Here is a 15,275-nt window from a genome sequence, read left to right on the forward strand (position 1 = left end):
GGGCTCAAGTCCTCCATTTTTCCTGGACAGGTTCCCCGGGGGATGGGGAGGGCCCCTGGGTTCCAGTGCAGGAGAGTAGAGTTGACTCAGAAGTCCCCATGGAGGAGCCGGTGTTGCGGTACAGTGGGTGAAGCTGCCACTTGGGGTGCCACATCCCATATCACAGTACGTGGTTTGAGTCCTGGCTACTCTGCTTGTGATCCAGCTTCCTGTTAATGCACCTAAGGTGGCAGCAGATGGTGGCTAAAGTACTTGAGACCTCTCCCACCCCCAACTTCATGGGAAACCCGGATGGAGTTCCAGGTTTCTGGCTTTGGCCTGGCCCTGCCTTAGCTGTCGCAGGCATTTGGGGGGCAAACAAGAAGATGGAAGATCGATTGATCTCTTTCTTCCCCCAACCCCTCTAAATCTGCCCTTCAAATAAATAGTTGTCTAGAAAGAAAGAAAGAAAGAAAGAAAGAAAGAAAGAAAGAAAGAAAGAAAGACAGACAGACAGACATGCTCAAGGATATCCCAGCCCTAAGACAGCTCGCTTCCAGAACCCTGGTTGCCAGGCTATGCTATCAGAGGAATGGAGCCGGGACCCAGCAGGCTGAGGCAGGGGGTGGCAGTGAATAGATGTGTTTTCCAGGGTGGACGGGTACGAGAGGCCCCAAGTGCTGGGGACAGGCTGAGCTCAGCCACCCCAGGCCTTGCATCAGCTGCAGGGCCAGCTGCCAGGCCTTGGGAATTCAGCAGGAGACTCCCAGGAGCTCCCTGGCCTTGCTTCTGGCTCTCAGGGAGAGGGTGGCAGAGGAGCAGGCAAGCCCAGGGCTCGGCAGCCACGCCATTCCCAGGCCTCCCAGCTGCCTCAGCTCCCAGCTTCAAGAGCCTGCACAGCTGGGGTCCTGGCCCGCACCCAGCCCGCCCAAGGCCTCTTTACTGGAAGCCTTCTGAAAGGCAGAGCCGGCTTCTCCAGGGAGGATCTGGGAAGTGGGGGCCCGAGCAGGGACACTTGTAACGTGGCTTTGGCTTAGGGCTGTTGCATCTGAGACCAGGAGGTGACAGGGGATTCCCAGAAACGACATCTGGTTCTGCTGGTGTTTGGGATCCACAGCTGCCCTGCTGGCGACTCTCCTGTTCCGGATCCTCCGGGGGTGTGCGTTGGGGAGAGGAGTCTGCTCCAAGTGTGTGACCGCAGGAACAGTTCCCCGGGGCCACTCTCTTCCTGCAGCCTCTCCGCAGGGCAGGTTGAGCTCAGAGACTGAGAATCAGGCCGCTCTCACGGTGGCTCGACCTCTGTGGGTCCTCCTCACCCCCAGCCAGTGCTCTCGGGCCAGCCTCCTGCTCCAGGCCCACCAAGAAGAACCCCAAGGAGGGGCTGAGGCAGAGAGCAGGCTGGGGAGCAGGAACCCAGAACCCATGGGGGGCTAGGCCAGTCATCACTTAGGGTTTCTGCCCTCAGCCTGCAAGTCTCTCCCTCAATTCCGGCTGAACTGGTCCATACCCCTCCCCCCATCCAGAGACTGCTCTTGAGGCCTTAACTTTCTTGTCTCTAAGGGAGGAGACAGGATGAGGCGCCCAGGGGCTCCCCAGCTCAGGGAGCCCATGTTATTCTCCGGCCACAACGTCCATCGCTTCCCATGCCCTCTCCTGCCAGCCCTCACCCTGGTGTTTGTTGCCTGCCCTTCTGTCTTTTTTGCTCCCAGGCCCTACAGGAGGCTGGTGCCAATCCACGTCTGATCCCAGGACAAACACCAGGTAAGCTGTGTCAAGCCCACGCCCGCCTTTTATAAGCTCTGTCTCCTGGCTAATCATTTAACCCCGGGTGCCTCACATCTCCCCAGAGGGCTCACAGCGGCCAACCTGGTGGGGCAGAGCACGGAGGGAGGGGGCGGGGAGGCGCAGCCCAGGGACAGTGCTGGGAATACCAGAGTTGGAAGGCCCTCAGGGGACTGCTAAGCCAATCACTGAGCCCCTCTTATCCTATGACCAATCACCGAGCCCCTCTCATCCTACGCCCCAGCAGAATCAAGTACATTAGGCCCTCTGTATCTGTCGGTGCCACAACCATAGGATTGAGAAAATATAAGAAACAAAAATTGCATCTGTAATGAACACGCAAGCTTTCTTTCTTGCTATTATTAACATCAAAAAAAAAAAAAAAAAGGAGAGAGAGAAACAACTTGATTTCAAAGGAAGCCCTTTAAATGGAATGATTTTGCTTCTGGAAATGCTCACTTCATCAGTTGTGGGTTTTGGGTTTTTTTTCCTTTTTTTTTCATCATGGTCTACAGGTGGTCTGAGGTCCAATTTGGAAGCCATTGTCCTGGTATCTTTCTGCTCCCACTGGACCCCTCCTCAACAGGTTTTATTTTTAAATTGTTTAAAAAAAGATTTATTTATTTGAAAGTTAGAGTTACACAGAGAGAGGTCTTCCTTCCATTGGTTCACTCCCCAACTGGCCGCAATGGCCAGAGCTGTGCTGATCCGAAGCCAGGAGCCTCCTCCGGGTCTCCCACGTGGGTGCAGGGGCCCACCAGGCCATAGCAGAGAGCTGGGTCAGAATGATGCCGGCGCTTCAGGCCAGGGCTTTAGACCACTGCGCCACAGCGCCAGCCCCCTTATTTTTGAAATTTAAAACTCAACAGGATTTATTTTTAAATTTTTAAAAAGAATTATTTATTTATTTGAGAGGTGGAGTTACAGAGAGAGAGGAAGAGACAGAGAAACAGAGAGAGAGGCCTGCAGTGCCAGGCATCTTCTAATTGGCCACAACCTTGGCGGGAGCTGGACCAATCCAAAGCCAGGAGCTTCTTCCAGGTCTTGGACTTGTGAGTGCAGGGGCCCAAACACTTGGGTCATCTTCCACTGCTTTCCCAGGCCATAAAATGGGAGCTGGATTGGAAGTGGAGCAGCCAGGACTTGAACCCGTGTCCATATAGGATGCAGTGGCGCAAGCAGAGGCTTAGACTACTACACCGCAGAGTCGGCCCCTCTTTTTTTTTTTTAAACAGTTTTCAAAAAAAATAAAGAAAGAAAGAAAGAAACACCCAGGAGATCAAAAGCCTTTTATAGGGTTTTCAAATAAATGAAAAAAAAAATTTTTTTAAATGAAGAGATTGAGATTATGATTAAACAGGAGGTGAGCAACTTAGGCAGAATCAAACTTGAGACCTTCTACCCATGTTTTTGTCCAAAGCCAGCTGCCTCTTCAGAAACCAAAGCCAAAAATGTGCCGGATGGTTGTTTAGACACACTCTGAGGCCCAGCAGGTGCAGCTGTGCCCAGCCACGGCTTCCAAACCCTTCCCAGCTCCACGCCGCCTCGGTTCCCCTCGCCCTACAGGCCTTCCCTGGCCAACGGACCTATCAAAGCCAGCGGCTGTCATGCAGGGGCTTCTTCACCAAATGGCTTCTCTCAGTTCCTTCATGCCCCAGAGGGTAACCTTGCCTAGAATCTTCTAGAATCTGGCCTGTTGGCTGGGAGGAAATGGGGATAGGGTCCTTAAGAGGAACACTAGCATGGTCAGAAAACAAAGAGCATCATCTCTTGCCTGATTGATGGAAATGCCTGCACCCCTAACTGTTCTTGCCTCTGCGTGCCTTTCTGGCCCCTGCAGCATGCACAACTAGAACGACACCTTAAAATGCCATCCCCTGGGGACGGCGCTCTGGAGCAGCAGGTTAAAGCCCCAGCCTGCCGTGCCGGCATTCCTTATAAACACCGTTCCAGTCCCGGCTGCTCTTCTTCCAATCCAGCTCTCTGCTATAGCCTGGGATGGCCCAAGTCCTCGGGCCCCTGCACCCATGGTGGGAGACCCGGAAGAAGCATCTGGCTCCTGGCTTCGGATCCGCACAGCCATTTGGGGGGTGAACCAGCAGATGGAAGACCTTGCTCTCTGTCTCTACCTCTCTAATTCTTTCAAATAAGTAAATAAAAATAAATCTTAAAATAAATAAAATGCCATCCCTCCTGCACCACACCCCCGCTCAGAACCTTAAGGACTCCCCATTACCTACACTCCTTAAAGGGACCACCCAAGCTTCTGCAGACCCAGCCCTTCCCCAGCTGTCTCATTACTGCCCTCTACACACACACACACACACCCTTAGGACAACAGCCACTAGCTAAATATGGCTAGTTAAATTTAAATGAATTAAATTATTAACAAACAGTTCAGTTCCTCAGCCGTCCTGGTCACATGGCAAGTGCTCCCTAACCTCTTGCGGCTGGTGGCTACTGTACTGGACAATGCAGAAACAGGTTTCTATCGCCGCACCGCAGAAAGCTCTGTTGGATAGGACGGCTTGTACTTTTAACAAAGGACGTCTTGATAAACGAATGTTACCAGCTTAGAGGAATCCAGGATAGACTTGACCTATTTTGGTGAATCTTTCAACAAAGATTCACCACCCACAGTCCTCTGGGCCGGAATTCACAAAAGTGGGCAGTGGCGGCCGCTGGTCCTAGGAGTGAAAAGGCAGCTGTAAGGGAGTGCCCAACGCGCCTACACCCAAACTGGGGGGCCAGGGGCGGCTCCTGGAACCGGGAGTCTCGATGCTGAGCCTGAGCACCGTTCTGTCTGCCCTGGGGTCCCTAATGATGTATCGGCCCCACCGCCTGGACAGCGCCTCCCCGGGGCGGGTGTGGGGAGGAACTGAGGCTACCTTTTTGAAGTGAGTCCCAGTCGGCCATTACCCCCAGAGCTCTGGCCCTTGCTCTCCCAGCACAGGCGTCACGGTCAGTGAAGACAGGCCTCAAGGCTTTTGTGGCCTCAGAGCAGAAAACTCCCGCAGGGAAGTCCAAGGCCGGTGAGGGGTGCAACAGGTCTCACTGTACCCAGAGCCCTCCAACAGCCACAGCCACTGGTTCCTGCCAGGGGAAGCCGGGGAAGGAGGCAGGAGAGAGGCTACGCCCACCGAGGCCTGGAGGGCGTCAGGACTGCATTAACATGGCCGAGGGAGGGTCTTGGGGGTCTCCCGTCCGCCAGCTTCTACGAGATGGAGACGCTAACTCCCTCCTCGCCCTCCCGGCCCAGCCATCCGGCCCGTCCCCCGCCCCTTCCTGACGCCCGGGCCGGAAGAGACTTCCCTGCGGTGACTTTGACCGTGGCAGCTAATTGACGGGAATTCAGCGCGCGTTTACTTGCGAGCTGGCGGGCAGCCTTCGGCGCCTCCTTCTGTGGCACGCCCCACTTAGCCTCCTTCCGGAGGTCGATTGCGTAGGAGCCGTCAACCTCCCCACATCACGGGATGAGGAAGTGGAGGTCCGGGGAGGGGACCTGCCAGCGCACGAAGCGCGCCCCCGCCCCCGGCCTCGCACTTCGCTCTCACGCGTCCTCCCGGCCCGCTCGCCCTCCCTCCCCAGCTTCCCGGGCTCCGCACCTCCTTGCCCGGCCAGAGCCCGGCATCTGTCGGGAGGCTGAGTGCCCTGGGTCGTGGGGCTGGGCTGGGGTCGGGGCCCTCCGTGCCAGCCCCAGCGTGAGGCCGGCGCGGAGCCGCCCTTTTGTTTCGCGGCCCTCGCGACTTCTGCGGAGTCACGGTCACGTGGCGCTTCCGGCACGGGGTGTTCCGGGCGCCGCGCCAGGGCCGGGGACCCCGCCCGGGACTTGCACAGGCCGCCGGCCTGTCTCAGCCCCCGGCCCAAGCTGGGCCTCCCGGGTCTCCACCGCCCCCTAGCTCGGGCGGCCTCCGGTCTTCGAGCGCCACGTTCAGCCGGCCCTCGCTTTTGATCCCTTACTGGGGCGTCCAGACCCGATTGTCTGCTCGGTCCACTGTCTCCCCCCTTAAGCTAGACTACGCCAGGTGCTCACAGTCAGGCTCATCTCTCCCTCGGGAACACTGGACCGCAAGTGGGCGTTGGACGAGGAGTTAATGGGCTCCATTCTCAGCCTTAAGGCGGTGGTGGCCAGGGTGGCTCTGAGCCTCACGCTTGATGGAACAGGGACATAAGCCTCAGCCGTTTTAGAGTTCTTGTTACCCCCCCACTTCCGTGCCTTCTTTCAGGTCAGTTCCACCCCACCCCCTGCATTCTTCCCCAGGCTGGAAGCAGGTGGGTCAAACCTGAAGAACCAGTATGGAGAAGCCCATCTCTGCCTACTGTCCCCCTACCCCCACCCCTAGCCCACCTAAAATACTAAAGGGCCCAGCCTGCTGGGGCCCAGGCCTCTGCCTTGTGTTCGCTCTGTGAGCCTGATGGCAGTGGGTCGACCTCTGCAGATTTACTTTCTCTGAATAAATTTTGTCTGGCTGCGAGTTCACATTCTGTCTCTTCTCTGTTCTGCACCCTTTGCCTAACATTTTGGTGTTTGAGAAGGCACCAATCTGCCTAACATCTCCCTTCCCCACCAACCCCCACAAAGAAAGCAAACATCTGCCGCCTGGCTTTTGTCCTCTTTGGCACAGACCATCTAAGGGCGGAGGGCCCAATCCAGGCAGAAACGGGACTTGGCGCTTTGTGCTGTGGCCTGGCCTGTTGCAGCTGCATGAGTGGCTGCCAATCAGTCGTCCCTGGCACACTTGAGAACCCCGGAGTCTGCTTCACTCGGATTCAAGGATTGGTTCGACAGATGTTTATTGAAAGTGTACCATGTGCAGAGCACCCCAGCCCCTCCCCCAGGAGAATGTGAAAGGGTACCTTTTACTGTCCCTGAGGCTCAGCTCCCAGGAGCAGGCCGACCTCTCTAGACCCCAGCAGTCAGGGAGGACCCCCTGCCATTCCTGGAGGCCTCTGGGTGGGGGCCTTCAGGACCCTTCCTCTCTCCCAAGGTTTCTCATGCAAGGGCTGGGGAGAGTTGGAGAGAGGGAGACAGGAGACAGGGAGACAGCTCAAGGTGCGACATGGCCAGGAGCAAAGGTGGATGTGTACCTGGCCCTCAGGGCTTGGTGGGGAAGAGCAGGCAAGTGAGCCCCCAGCTGCCACAGTGCCTGTCCACAAGGGGCAGGGGGCGCTGCTGGTAGTGCTGGACCTTGGCCACCACGGAGGAGAAGAGCTGTGCAGGGAGACAGGCTCTGGTGAGCCCCTTAAACCTCATGTGTGAGAAACTTCCTGAGGCAATGGCATGGCTCTGGCCAGGGGGCTTGTGCACATTTGTTTAGATATTGTCCTTCCTGTTTGTCCCATGAAGCCCCAGTTCCAGCTGCCTGATTGCAGTTTTCCTTTAACCGTGCCCATGGGCAGGCACGCTGCTGGCCAGGCTCAGAGTCCAAGGAAACAACTTCAGGCCCCGCTCTGCCCTGGCTCTCTGGTGTGGGCTGACTGCAAATGCTGGGGTGCAATGCTGAGTTAGTAGACAAGAGCCTAGACAACCTGGATCCTGCCCTTCTCCCAGCTGGATTCATTCTAGGTACAAACACCCCCACCCCAACTGTGCAGCCTGAGCCATGGTGGGAGGAGGCCACCTCCCCCAGAGCAAGATGGGCCTCTCCCCAATGTGCCAAAGGTCTCGGGTGGAGTTCAGGGCTGTGGCCTTTGTCATTTTGACCCAGCCCAGGAAAACAAATGGAGTTTTCCCCTAGGCACATGCTTTTGGCTGGGCCCAAGGGGCTGCTCTGCTGGGCCAGGGCATAATGGCTCCTACCATCCAGGCTGCGGATGGGAATGTTGTAGACTGGGCCTCAGAGCACAGCCATGGTGAGGGGCTGGGAGCTGTAGGCCCCATCCTGCTCGGGAGAGCCCAGCTGTCTGGCCTTCAGCCCTGACCATGGGGTAGAGAACCGCCCGGCTGGCCCTCCTGCTCCTGCCAACTCATCCAGTCACGGCCTGGGAGCAGAAGGGATTTTAGAGAAGACCCGGGATCTGTGGCTGCCCACCTTGTGGAAGCAGAGCAGGGCACTCTCAACAGCCTGACGGTCTGAGTTGGTCGAGTACCAAGGCCGCCCCAGCAAGCCGCCATCCGCACCCGCGTGCACACGCACGCGCGCACACACACACACACACACACACACAGCTGCCGAGGGCACTGGGTCTGCCGGGGGAGCAGGAGCAGAGAACCCTGGTCCGCCCACCTCGCCCGAGTCCCATAGCAGAGCAGAGAGGCACAATGGCAGTGCTCCTCGCAGGGGCACCTGCCTCAGCCCGGGAGGGTCCCTGGGCAGGGAAGCTTGGCCTCTGCCCCCAGCTCCTCACCTCAGCAGCTGAGGTGCTGTGGGTGGAGGCTTCAGAGGGAAGAGACAGTCTCCTTCCTGCTGGAAGCAGCGATCCCGGAACGGGCGCTGGGAGGGGTTTTGGCAAAGGAAGTGAGTAGGGGATGGGGGCAGTTGTAGGCCTGAAGCCCAAAGCAGGGCACCTGGTGCTCCCCACCCGGCTAGGCCTCAAGTGACCTCCAAACGAGGAGTGATCTTGGGACACTGACTAGGGGCCTCCTGATTGGGTGCCGATGCTGGAAAATGCCCAAAACGCTCCCCTCGGGCCTGATCACAGCTGGACGTGGGCCCCAGGACTGCCCAGCTCATGCTGAAGGTGCCTGGACTCACCTTTGGAGGTGCTGCCCCCTGCTGCTGCCCCCTGGAACACAAGAGGTCTGGTCACAGCCGGCCTGCTGCCGGGGCTGAAGTCCCACCCTGAGCCCCCTCCTTCCCCCATTTCCAGCTCACTTCTCCCCCGACCACCAGCCTCTTCCATCCCGAGCTTCCTGAGGAGCTGTGGTGGGCTGCAGAGAGCAAACTGGGGAACAGAGCACAGGGGCTTAGCTCCCTCATGAGAAAGGGCCCAGTGAGCCCCGTACCCCAAGCCATCCCCTTCTTGCCACCACTGCCAGCACCCTGGGACAATGCAAGAAGGTCACATCCCAGGGTCTGGGCTGGGGAAGCCTGAGCTGCTCCTCTCTCTCTCTCATATGTGTAAACTGGATTGGGTCACTCCCCTGGGAGCATCAGGCCTAGGGAGCTCAGATCCCAAGTCAAGGCTGAGACTGAAACAGAGAGGGCAGGCTGCGCTCAGCTGGGTGCCGGGTGAGGAAGCCCAGGCGTGCTGAGAACAGCTGCAGAGGCCTGCTGTGAGTCCTTCCAGCTGGAGAGAGACCCCACCCAGGCCATGCTCCAGGGGTCACCTCCCTGGTTGATGCAGCTTAGGTCAGCCTGGACCAAAGGCGGAAGTGTGGCTGTCCACACAGGTGTCCGAAGGCCAATGTGTGACTGTAGGGTGGGGAGAGGAGAAAGGGAAGAAGACGGAGCCAGGAGTGTGTGGCGTTGCGGGCAGCTGACAGTCTCAGGGCCAGGGTGGGTCTGGAGTGGAAGGAGACGCTCACCTGGGCCCGGCTCAAGCCCCAGGTAGAGGTCCTCTTCGGGTTCCTTTGGAGGGCCTGGGCCCTGGGGAGGGGTGTGTGGGGCCATGGGTTTGACCAGCAGTGGGGCTCAGCTTAGGGTAGGGAGGGCTCCAGCAGTGAGGGCAGGACTGAGTAGGGCACTGCCTGCCCACAAGGCACCTCTCTTTCTGGGAGCCAGCGTGGTGACGAAGATGCTCCTCTGTATGAGCGGGGTCCCTTCAGAGGCTCCCGCAGGCCCCAGCTCTCAGCGAATGTGGCTTTCAGGAAGGAACGCTTGGGACAACTGGCTTACGCCTACCAGGGGCCTGTGGCAGACGAGGGGCTGTGCCCTGGGCCTTGTGCCTTGGTTTTAGGGGTATCTCCTTGCCTTAGGGCCCCACCCCGACAACTTCCTAGCCGGAACTCTAAAATGTGCACTGCGGCTGGAAGGGCCACTCCCCACTCTCTGGGAGGAAAGGGAAGGACCAGCCAGTCACGAACAGCAGGGCGGGGGAGGGAGCTCAGCGACACGACACGGAGGCTGCAGAGTGAAGGGTTCTCAGTGTGGCTCTGAGGGGCTCCCTGAGCCGTCTTCATCCGCTGGCCCACCACATGCCTGGCTTGACCTCCCAGCCCATTTGCCAGACTTGCTGCCAGGTGACTTCAGGCTGCTCCAAAATTAAAGTCACCCTCAAGGTCATTCAGGTTTACCAACCACTGGGTAGGAGGCGGCTTCCCTCCCTGGGGCCTCTTGTGTTGGCTCCCTGTCCTGACACAGGGGGAGGTCTCTGCTCAGCCAGGGCAGCGGTGACACGGATGGAACTGGAGACAGGTAGCCCGACGCGGCCCTGCAGGAAGGGTGAGGGCCCTTAGGAAGGACAGAGGCCCCACCAGGGGCAGGACAGGGCAGGGGGGTCAGGGACAGTGCTTCTGGGTGATCGTAAGCACAGTAGTCCATGTTTCCTCATTGGCACTGCCCACCTTAGGGGACTGGCAAGTAGGAGAGGGCCCAGCTGGGGGGATGCAAGGCAGCCTCACCTAGCTCTGCCCCCCTAAGGGGAGGACTCCCCTTTCCAGGGTGGAGAGGAAGGGTGGCCCCCTTACCTTGCTTCCCAACGATGGGCTCCTGTGTCCTGACCACCTGTAGGTTCATGGCTGCCTTCAGCTGTGGACACAGTGGGACCAGTGAGGGAGGTTGGGGGAGGGGAGCTGAGCAGGGGGGAGCACAAGGATAGGGGACAGAGGTGTGGAGGGCCGTGGGCATCTGTGCAGTTTCCAAAACCCACACCACAGCACTCGGGGAGGTGTGCACAAGAGGTGGTGCTGCTTGCCTGGATATTTTTCTTTTATTCCCACATAATGTATGATGAAAGCAGTAGCTTTCAAAGGCCGCAGCCAGGGAATGGAATGGTGGGAATGGAACGGCTGCACAGCGAGGGCTTCTGAGGCCCCAGAGTCCGGGTGAGGGACAGCAGAGCCCGCTCCCGGTGGTGGCGGTGGCACAAGGCCGGCTGAGAGGCCCAGCCAGGCGACGAAGGCTCCACACGCCTGGGAACGGCTCTCCGCTCTCCAGCTCTCCGCTCTCCAAAGCAGACAGGGGCCTTTTGAATGCAAATACGGGCTTGTAGTAAAGTAGACTCTGCTAGGATCTACTCAGCGGGAAAGGCCAGCCTGGGGAGGGAGGGGCTGGTGGGGGGGTGCTCCTCACCACAGGGCCGAGGCAGTGCGGGCTGTGCCTGACTTGGGCCCAGGGGGCCAGAGCGATCTGGAAAAGACCACGTGCGTCGTGGGCTGCTGGGTTCCTCCCCCAGCCTCAGCCTCCATCTCCTCCTCCCTCTCCGGCTCCCCTGCCTTATTGGCTCCCTGACAGCCCCGTCTCCATGGCAACAGGAGGTGGCCAGCTTCCCAGCCCCCACCGGGCACCTCCGCCCTGGCACTCCTGCCCGGCCTGAATTTGTGCTGGGCTCTCAGAGGGGGACCATGTGAGGCCTCCGGCTCTCCCTCTGTTGCCTGGGATACGGCACCTCGCAGGCCCCTCTCCCCTTCCCACACTCCTTCCTCCTTCCTCCCTCCCTCTCTCCCCTCTCCCTTCAGCCCTGTCCCCATGCCCAGCACAGAGGTGGTGGAGGCGCAGGCAGAGGAAGCAGAGGTGAGGCCTATGCTCTCTTCCCTGGTGGGCACCCTCAGGCCCTGCCCAAGCACCCACCCTCCCTCCTTCTCGCTCCCCAGCCCTCACCCAGGTACAAGGAGCCCTCCTCGGTACCAGCAAGGTGGGCAGGGGCCAGACGGAGGGGCAGAGCCTCACATGGCAGCAGCTCATATTTGTCCTCCTCCTCTTCCTCCTGCTGGGCCTCCAAGAAGGGACGCTGAGTACAGGGAGGCTCCAGGACTCCCGGCCCGGCCTCAGCAGCTGGACTTACCCCACACACACACACCCTCCCCCTTTCCAGGCCCCTGGAGCAGCTGAAGAGCTGGGCTGGCGGCATCTTCTTTCCAAGCTGGAGAGTCTGGACAGACAGGCTGGCCTCACCTCCTCCCAGCACGCAGGCCTGACTCTCCCCAGAATAAACCACCATCTGCACTTGACCTTGGGCTTCAGTCCTTCACTCAGAGGCACCCCTCGTGATGGGCACTCGCTACAGGGTAGCAGGCCAGTGAGGTAGGCATTCTGGAAAACAGAAGGCCTCCCAGCTAGCTGCCTGTGCCACCTATGCCAGTCCCTGGCCCCTGCACCCCATGTTGGACCTAGGCAGGTGGAAGAACCAGGCGCTGGTGACTTAGTGGTGCTGGACTCTGGTGAGCAGGAGCTACCTATCCAGAGGTACCTGAGGGAAACCCAGCTCGTAGTGGCCTACCCTGCCACTTGCCGGTGCCTCTTGGGGGTGGGCCCCAACCTGCAAGCAGACTCTAGTCAACTGTGCCCAAGGAACCCCTGAGGTTGTGCAAGCCAGACACTGCACTCCAGGAGCCCTGAGCCATGAGACTACGATTGGGGGCCAGGCGGTGACACAGAGCAGCAGGGCAGCAGCAGGAGGCTGGGAGAGAGCTAGGGCCCAGGAGGGCACAGCTGGACAAGTCGGTGCCCTGAGAAGCCAGGGGTGGGGAGCCCCAGTGCTGCTGAGGCGGGGGTGGGGGGCACTTGAATGCTCTCACTGGGCGGGGAGGCCGGGGCAGAGCCAGCCCAGCTCCTAGGGTGGCCGTGTTCTGCAAAGAAGGGGTGCGGGGTGGAGACCAAAGAGGGGGCGGCAGGATAGAGAGGAGCCCAAGGGCTCACCAGGGCATGATCCTACTGAGCTTGTCCTGTAAAGAGCCAGAAAGGGAGTGGAGGCAAGGGCCAGTGCAACTGGGAGGCCTCTCCCTGCCCACAGTCGTGGGCCCCAGGTTCCAGTCTCACCATGGCAGAGGTAGAGGTGCAGTGCCTCCTTGGGACCTGGATCCGGCATAAACAGCCTGCAGACAGAGACAGCCCCACTGTCCCTGTGATTTGCATCTCTAAGCACCAGGAAGGTGGGTCTACAGCTTCCTATCCCAGATCAGCCTTTCCCTGAACACTCCCAGGGCCTAGCCCCAGCTTTCCTGGAGCCCTCCCCTCACCCCCAGGCCTGCTTCCCCCAGCTATGGTCTCCAGGCTCTGCCTCGGGAAGAGCTAAGCTGGCCCAGGGCTCACAGCTCTATGCTGCCTTTCCCAGTTCACCAACAACAGAAAGTTAACGCACAGATCCGATTAGAAATGGCAGCTGTGGGGTGGCCACCAGGGTACATGGGTTAAGTCACCGCCTGTTGCACTGGCATCCATATGGGTGCATGTTAGAGTCCTGGCTGTTCCACTTCTAATCTAGCTCTCTGCTAACGTGCCTAGGAAAGCGGTGGAAGATGCTGCACCCAAATGTGTGACCCAGATGAAGCTCCTGGCTCAGCCCTGGCTGTTGTGGCCATTTGGGAAGTGAACCAGTGGATGAAAACTCTTTCTCTCCCCCCCACTCTAACTCTGCCTTTCAAATAAATAACTTTTAAAAACAAAGGAAGAAAGAAAAGAACTGGGGGGCATGCAGGCCCATTTCTTTTTCTTTTCTTTTTTTAAAGATTTATTTATTTATTTGAAAATTGGAGTTATAGAGAGTGAGGAAGAGAGGCAGAGAGAGAGGTCTTCCATCTGCTGGTTCACTCCCCAATTGGCTGCAATGGCCAAAGCTGTGCAGATCTGAAGCCAGGAGCCAGGAGCTTCTTCCGGGTGTCCCACATGGGTGCAGGGGCCCAAGGACTTGGGCCACCTTCTACTGCTTTCCTAGGCCATAGCAGAGAGCTGGATCCAAAGTGGAGCAGCCAGGACTCGAACCAGTGCCCATATGGGTTGCCAGCACTGCAGGCAGCAGCTTAACCCACTACACCACAGCACCAGCCCCAGGCCCTTTTCTTAGCCCCTTCACTACAGTTGTCATTTTCTGTGGATCAGAAATTAGTGATCAAGGAAAAGAAGGTTAGCAAAAAGCTAAGAAATGGGCTGTGACATTCAACGTGACAGCTGCCACTTCTGATGGATGAATTTATGCAGTGGGTATTTAGCGAACATCCACTGAAGACGAGACATTGTTCCAGGTGCTGAAGGTGCTATAGCAAAATTAAACTGGCAGGCATTTCACATATATTTCCTCATTGCATTCTCAAAATAACCTGATGATGCAAGTACTGATTTTATCCCTGCTTTTCAAATGAGGAGACCAAGGGTTAGTCAGCGCCAACCACCATGACAGGGAACCAGAAACTGCGGGGCTTACACAACAGAAATTTCACTTTCTAGTAGTCTGAGATGAAGGTGCCACGAGGGTTGGTTGCTCATGCAGCCTCTCTCTGGCTTGTGCACAGCTGCCTTCTCCCTGTGTCCTCACATGACCTTTTGCCTGCAGGCAGACAGCAGCCCTGGGGATGCTTCCTCTTCTGTGAAAGTTTTATTTTCATTGTATTCGAAAGGCAGGTAGAGAAACACACACAAACATCTTCCATCTGCTGGTTCCTTCTCCAAACGCTCACAATAGCCAACAGCCCAGAGCCCAGAACTCAATCTGAATCTCCCATCGGGTGGCAGGGACCCACCCGAGCCATCACCTTCTGCCTCCCAGGTGCGTATTAGCAGAAAGCTGGAATCGCAAGTAGAGCCGCAACTTGAACCCAGATAGTCTGATATGGGATGTGGGCATCCTAACGCTCAGCCAAATGCCCACCCCTCTTCCTCTTCTTACAAAGATACTGGATTAGGGCTCCCTCTCGTGACCCCTTTAACCTTACCACCTCCCCTGAAGCTCTGCCTTCAAGTGCAGCCATATTGGGTGGGTGGAGCTTCCACACACAAGTGGGGAGAGAGGGTGCGGGGACACAGCTCAGTCTCCCAGAGGTTGAGTAACTTTCCCAAGGTCCTGCTAGAGACGACCTTCAGTCTGCGGTGTGCCTGGCCCAGAGCCTGTTTGCTAACCAGGGAACATCCAGCACCTCCTGTAGGGTCGTGTGGACGCTCCTGCTGGGGATAGCATTAGGCTCATCGGGACTCAAGCCTCCTTAAGCAGCTGCCTGTGACTTCCAGAGGCTCCGTCCCTCCAGTGAATTTTAGATGCCTGACTTCTGAGAAGCGCTGGGGGGAAACGAAGGACAAGGGTCCTGGTAACTAACTCTGCTTAACCCAGAGTGCGTATGTGAGGACAACACACCAGGGCCTGTGAGACCATGTAGGGCCCTGGGCCTCTCTCGTGCTTGTGACCTTGTGCTTGTGACCTCTGGCTGCCGGGCCAGAGGCGGCGTGAAGCCCGTGTGTCTGTGTCCTTGGGGGCCACAAGGTTGGGCCACTGCTGGCACAGCCTTAAGAGAAGACCAGCTGGCTCCTGGGACCTGCAGGCAAAGGGACACTTAGGAAGCCCTGAGGAGTCATTGTGCTGGCTTAACAGGGAGCCCAGGCAGCAGAGAGGGAAAAACGAGAGTCAGGGACTGGGCCCAGTCCCCCACCCCACAGCTGCCCTTTCTTCCATGTTCGGTGTGTAAGGCAAGGGGCGACTTCCCTCAC

The 15,275-nt window shown here is 58.1% G+C and overlaps 1 protein-coding gene and 2 long non-coding RNA genes across 3 annotated transcripts; 1 reads left to right on the plus strand and 2 right to left on the minus strand.

Annotated features, from left to right (window-relative positions):
• Window positions 1–4,114: 4,114 nt before the first annotated feature.
• On the minus strand, window positions 4,115–5,038 carry LOC103347637 (uncharacterized). Its single transcript, XR_516214.4, has 2 exons — window positions 4,650–5,038; window positions 4,115–4,448 (listed from the first exon to the last, which is right to left on the minus strand). It is a non-coding gene; the product is annotated as an uncharacterized lncRNA (long non-coding RNA).
• Window positions 5,039–6,538: 1,500 nt separating this feature from the next.
• Window positions 6,539–9,314, minus strand: SH2D6 (SH2 domain containing 6). Its single transcript, XM_070069514.1, is given in 6 exon segments — window positions 6,539–7,069; window positions 7,071–7,661; window positions 7,773–8,104; window positions 8,457–8,487; window positions 8,577–8,632; window positions 9,230–9,314. Coding segments are annotated over 6 exon segments (1,308 nt in total). The 3' UTR covers window positions 6,539–6,856.
• Window positions 9,315–11,256: 1,942 nt separating this feature from the next.
• Window positions 11,257–11,812, plus strand: LOC138848572 (uncharacterized). The gene is made up of 2 exons (XR_011386506.1): window positions 11,257–11,375; window positions 11,677–11,812. It is a non-coding gene; the product is annotated as an uncharacterized lncRNA (long non-coding RNA).
• The last annotated feature ends 3,463 nt before the right edge of the window (window positions 11,813–15,275 follow it).

Source organism: Oryctolagus cuniculus, chromosome 2 (genome assembly GCF_964237555.1).
Source record: "Oryctolagus cuniculus chromosome 2, mOryCun1.1, whole genome shotgun sequence".
Taxonomy (NCBI): domain Eukaryota; kingdom Metazoa; phylum Chordata; class Mammalia; order Lagomorpha; family Leporidae; genus Oryctolagus; species Oryctolagus cuniculus.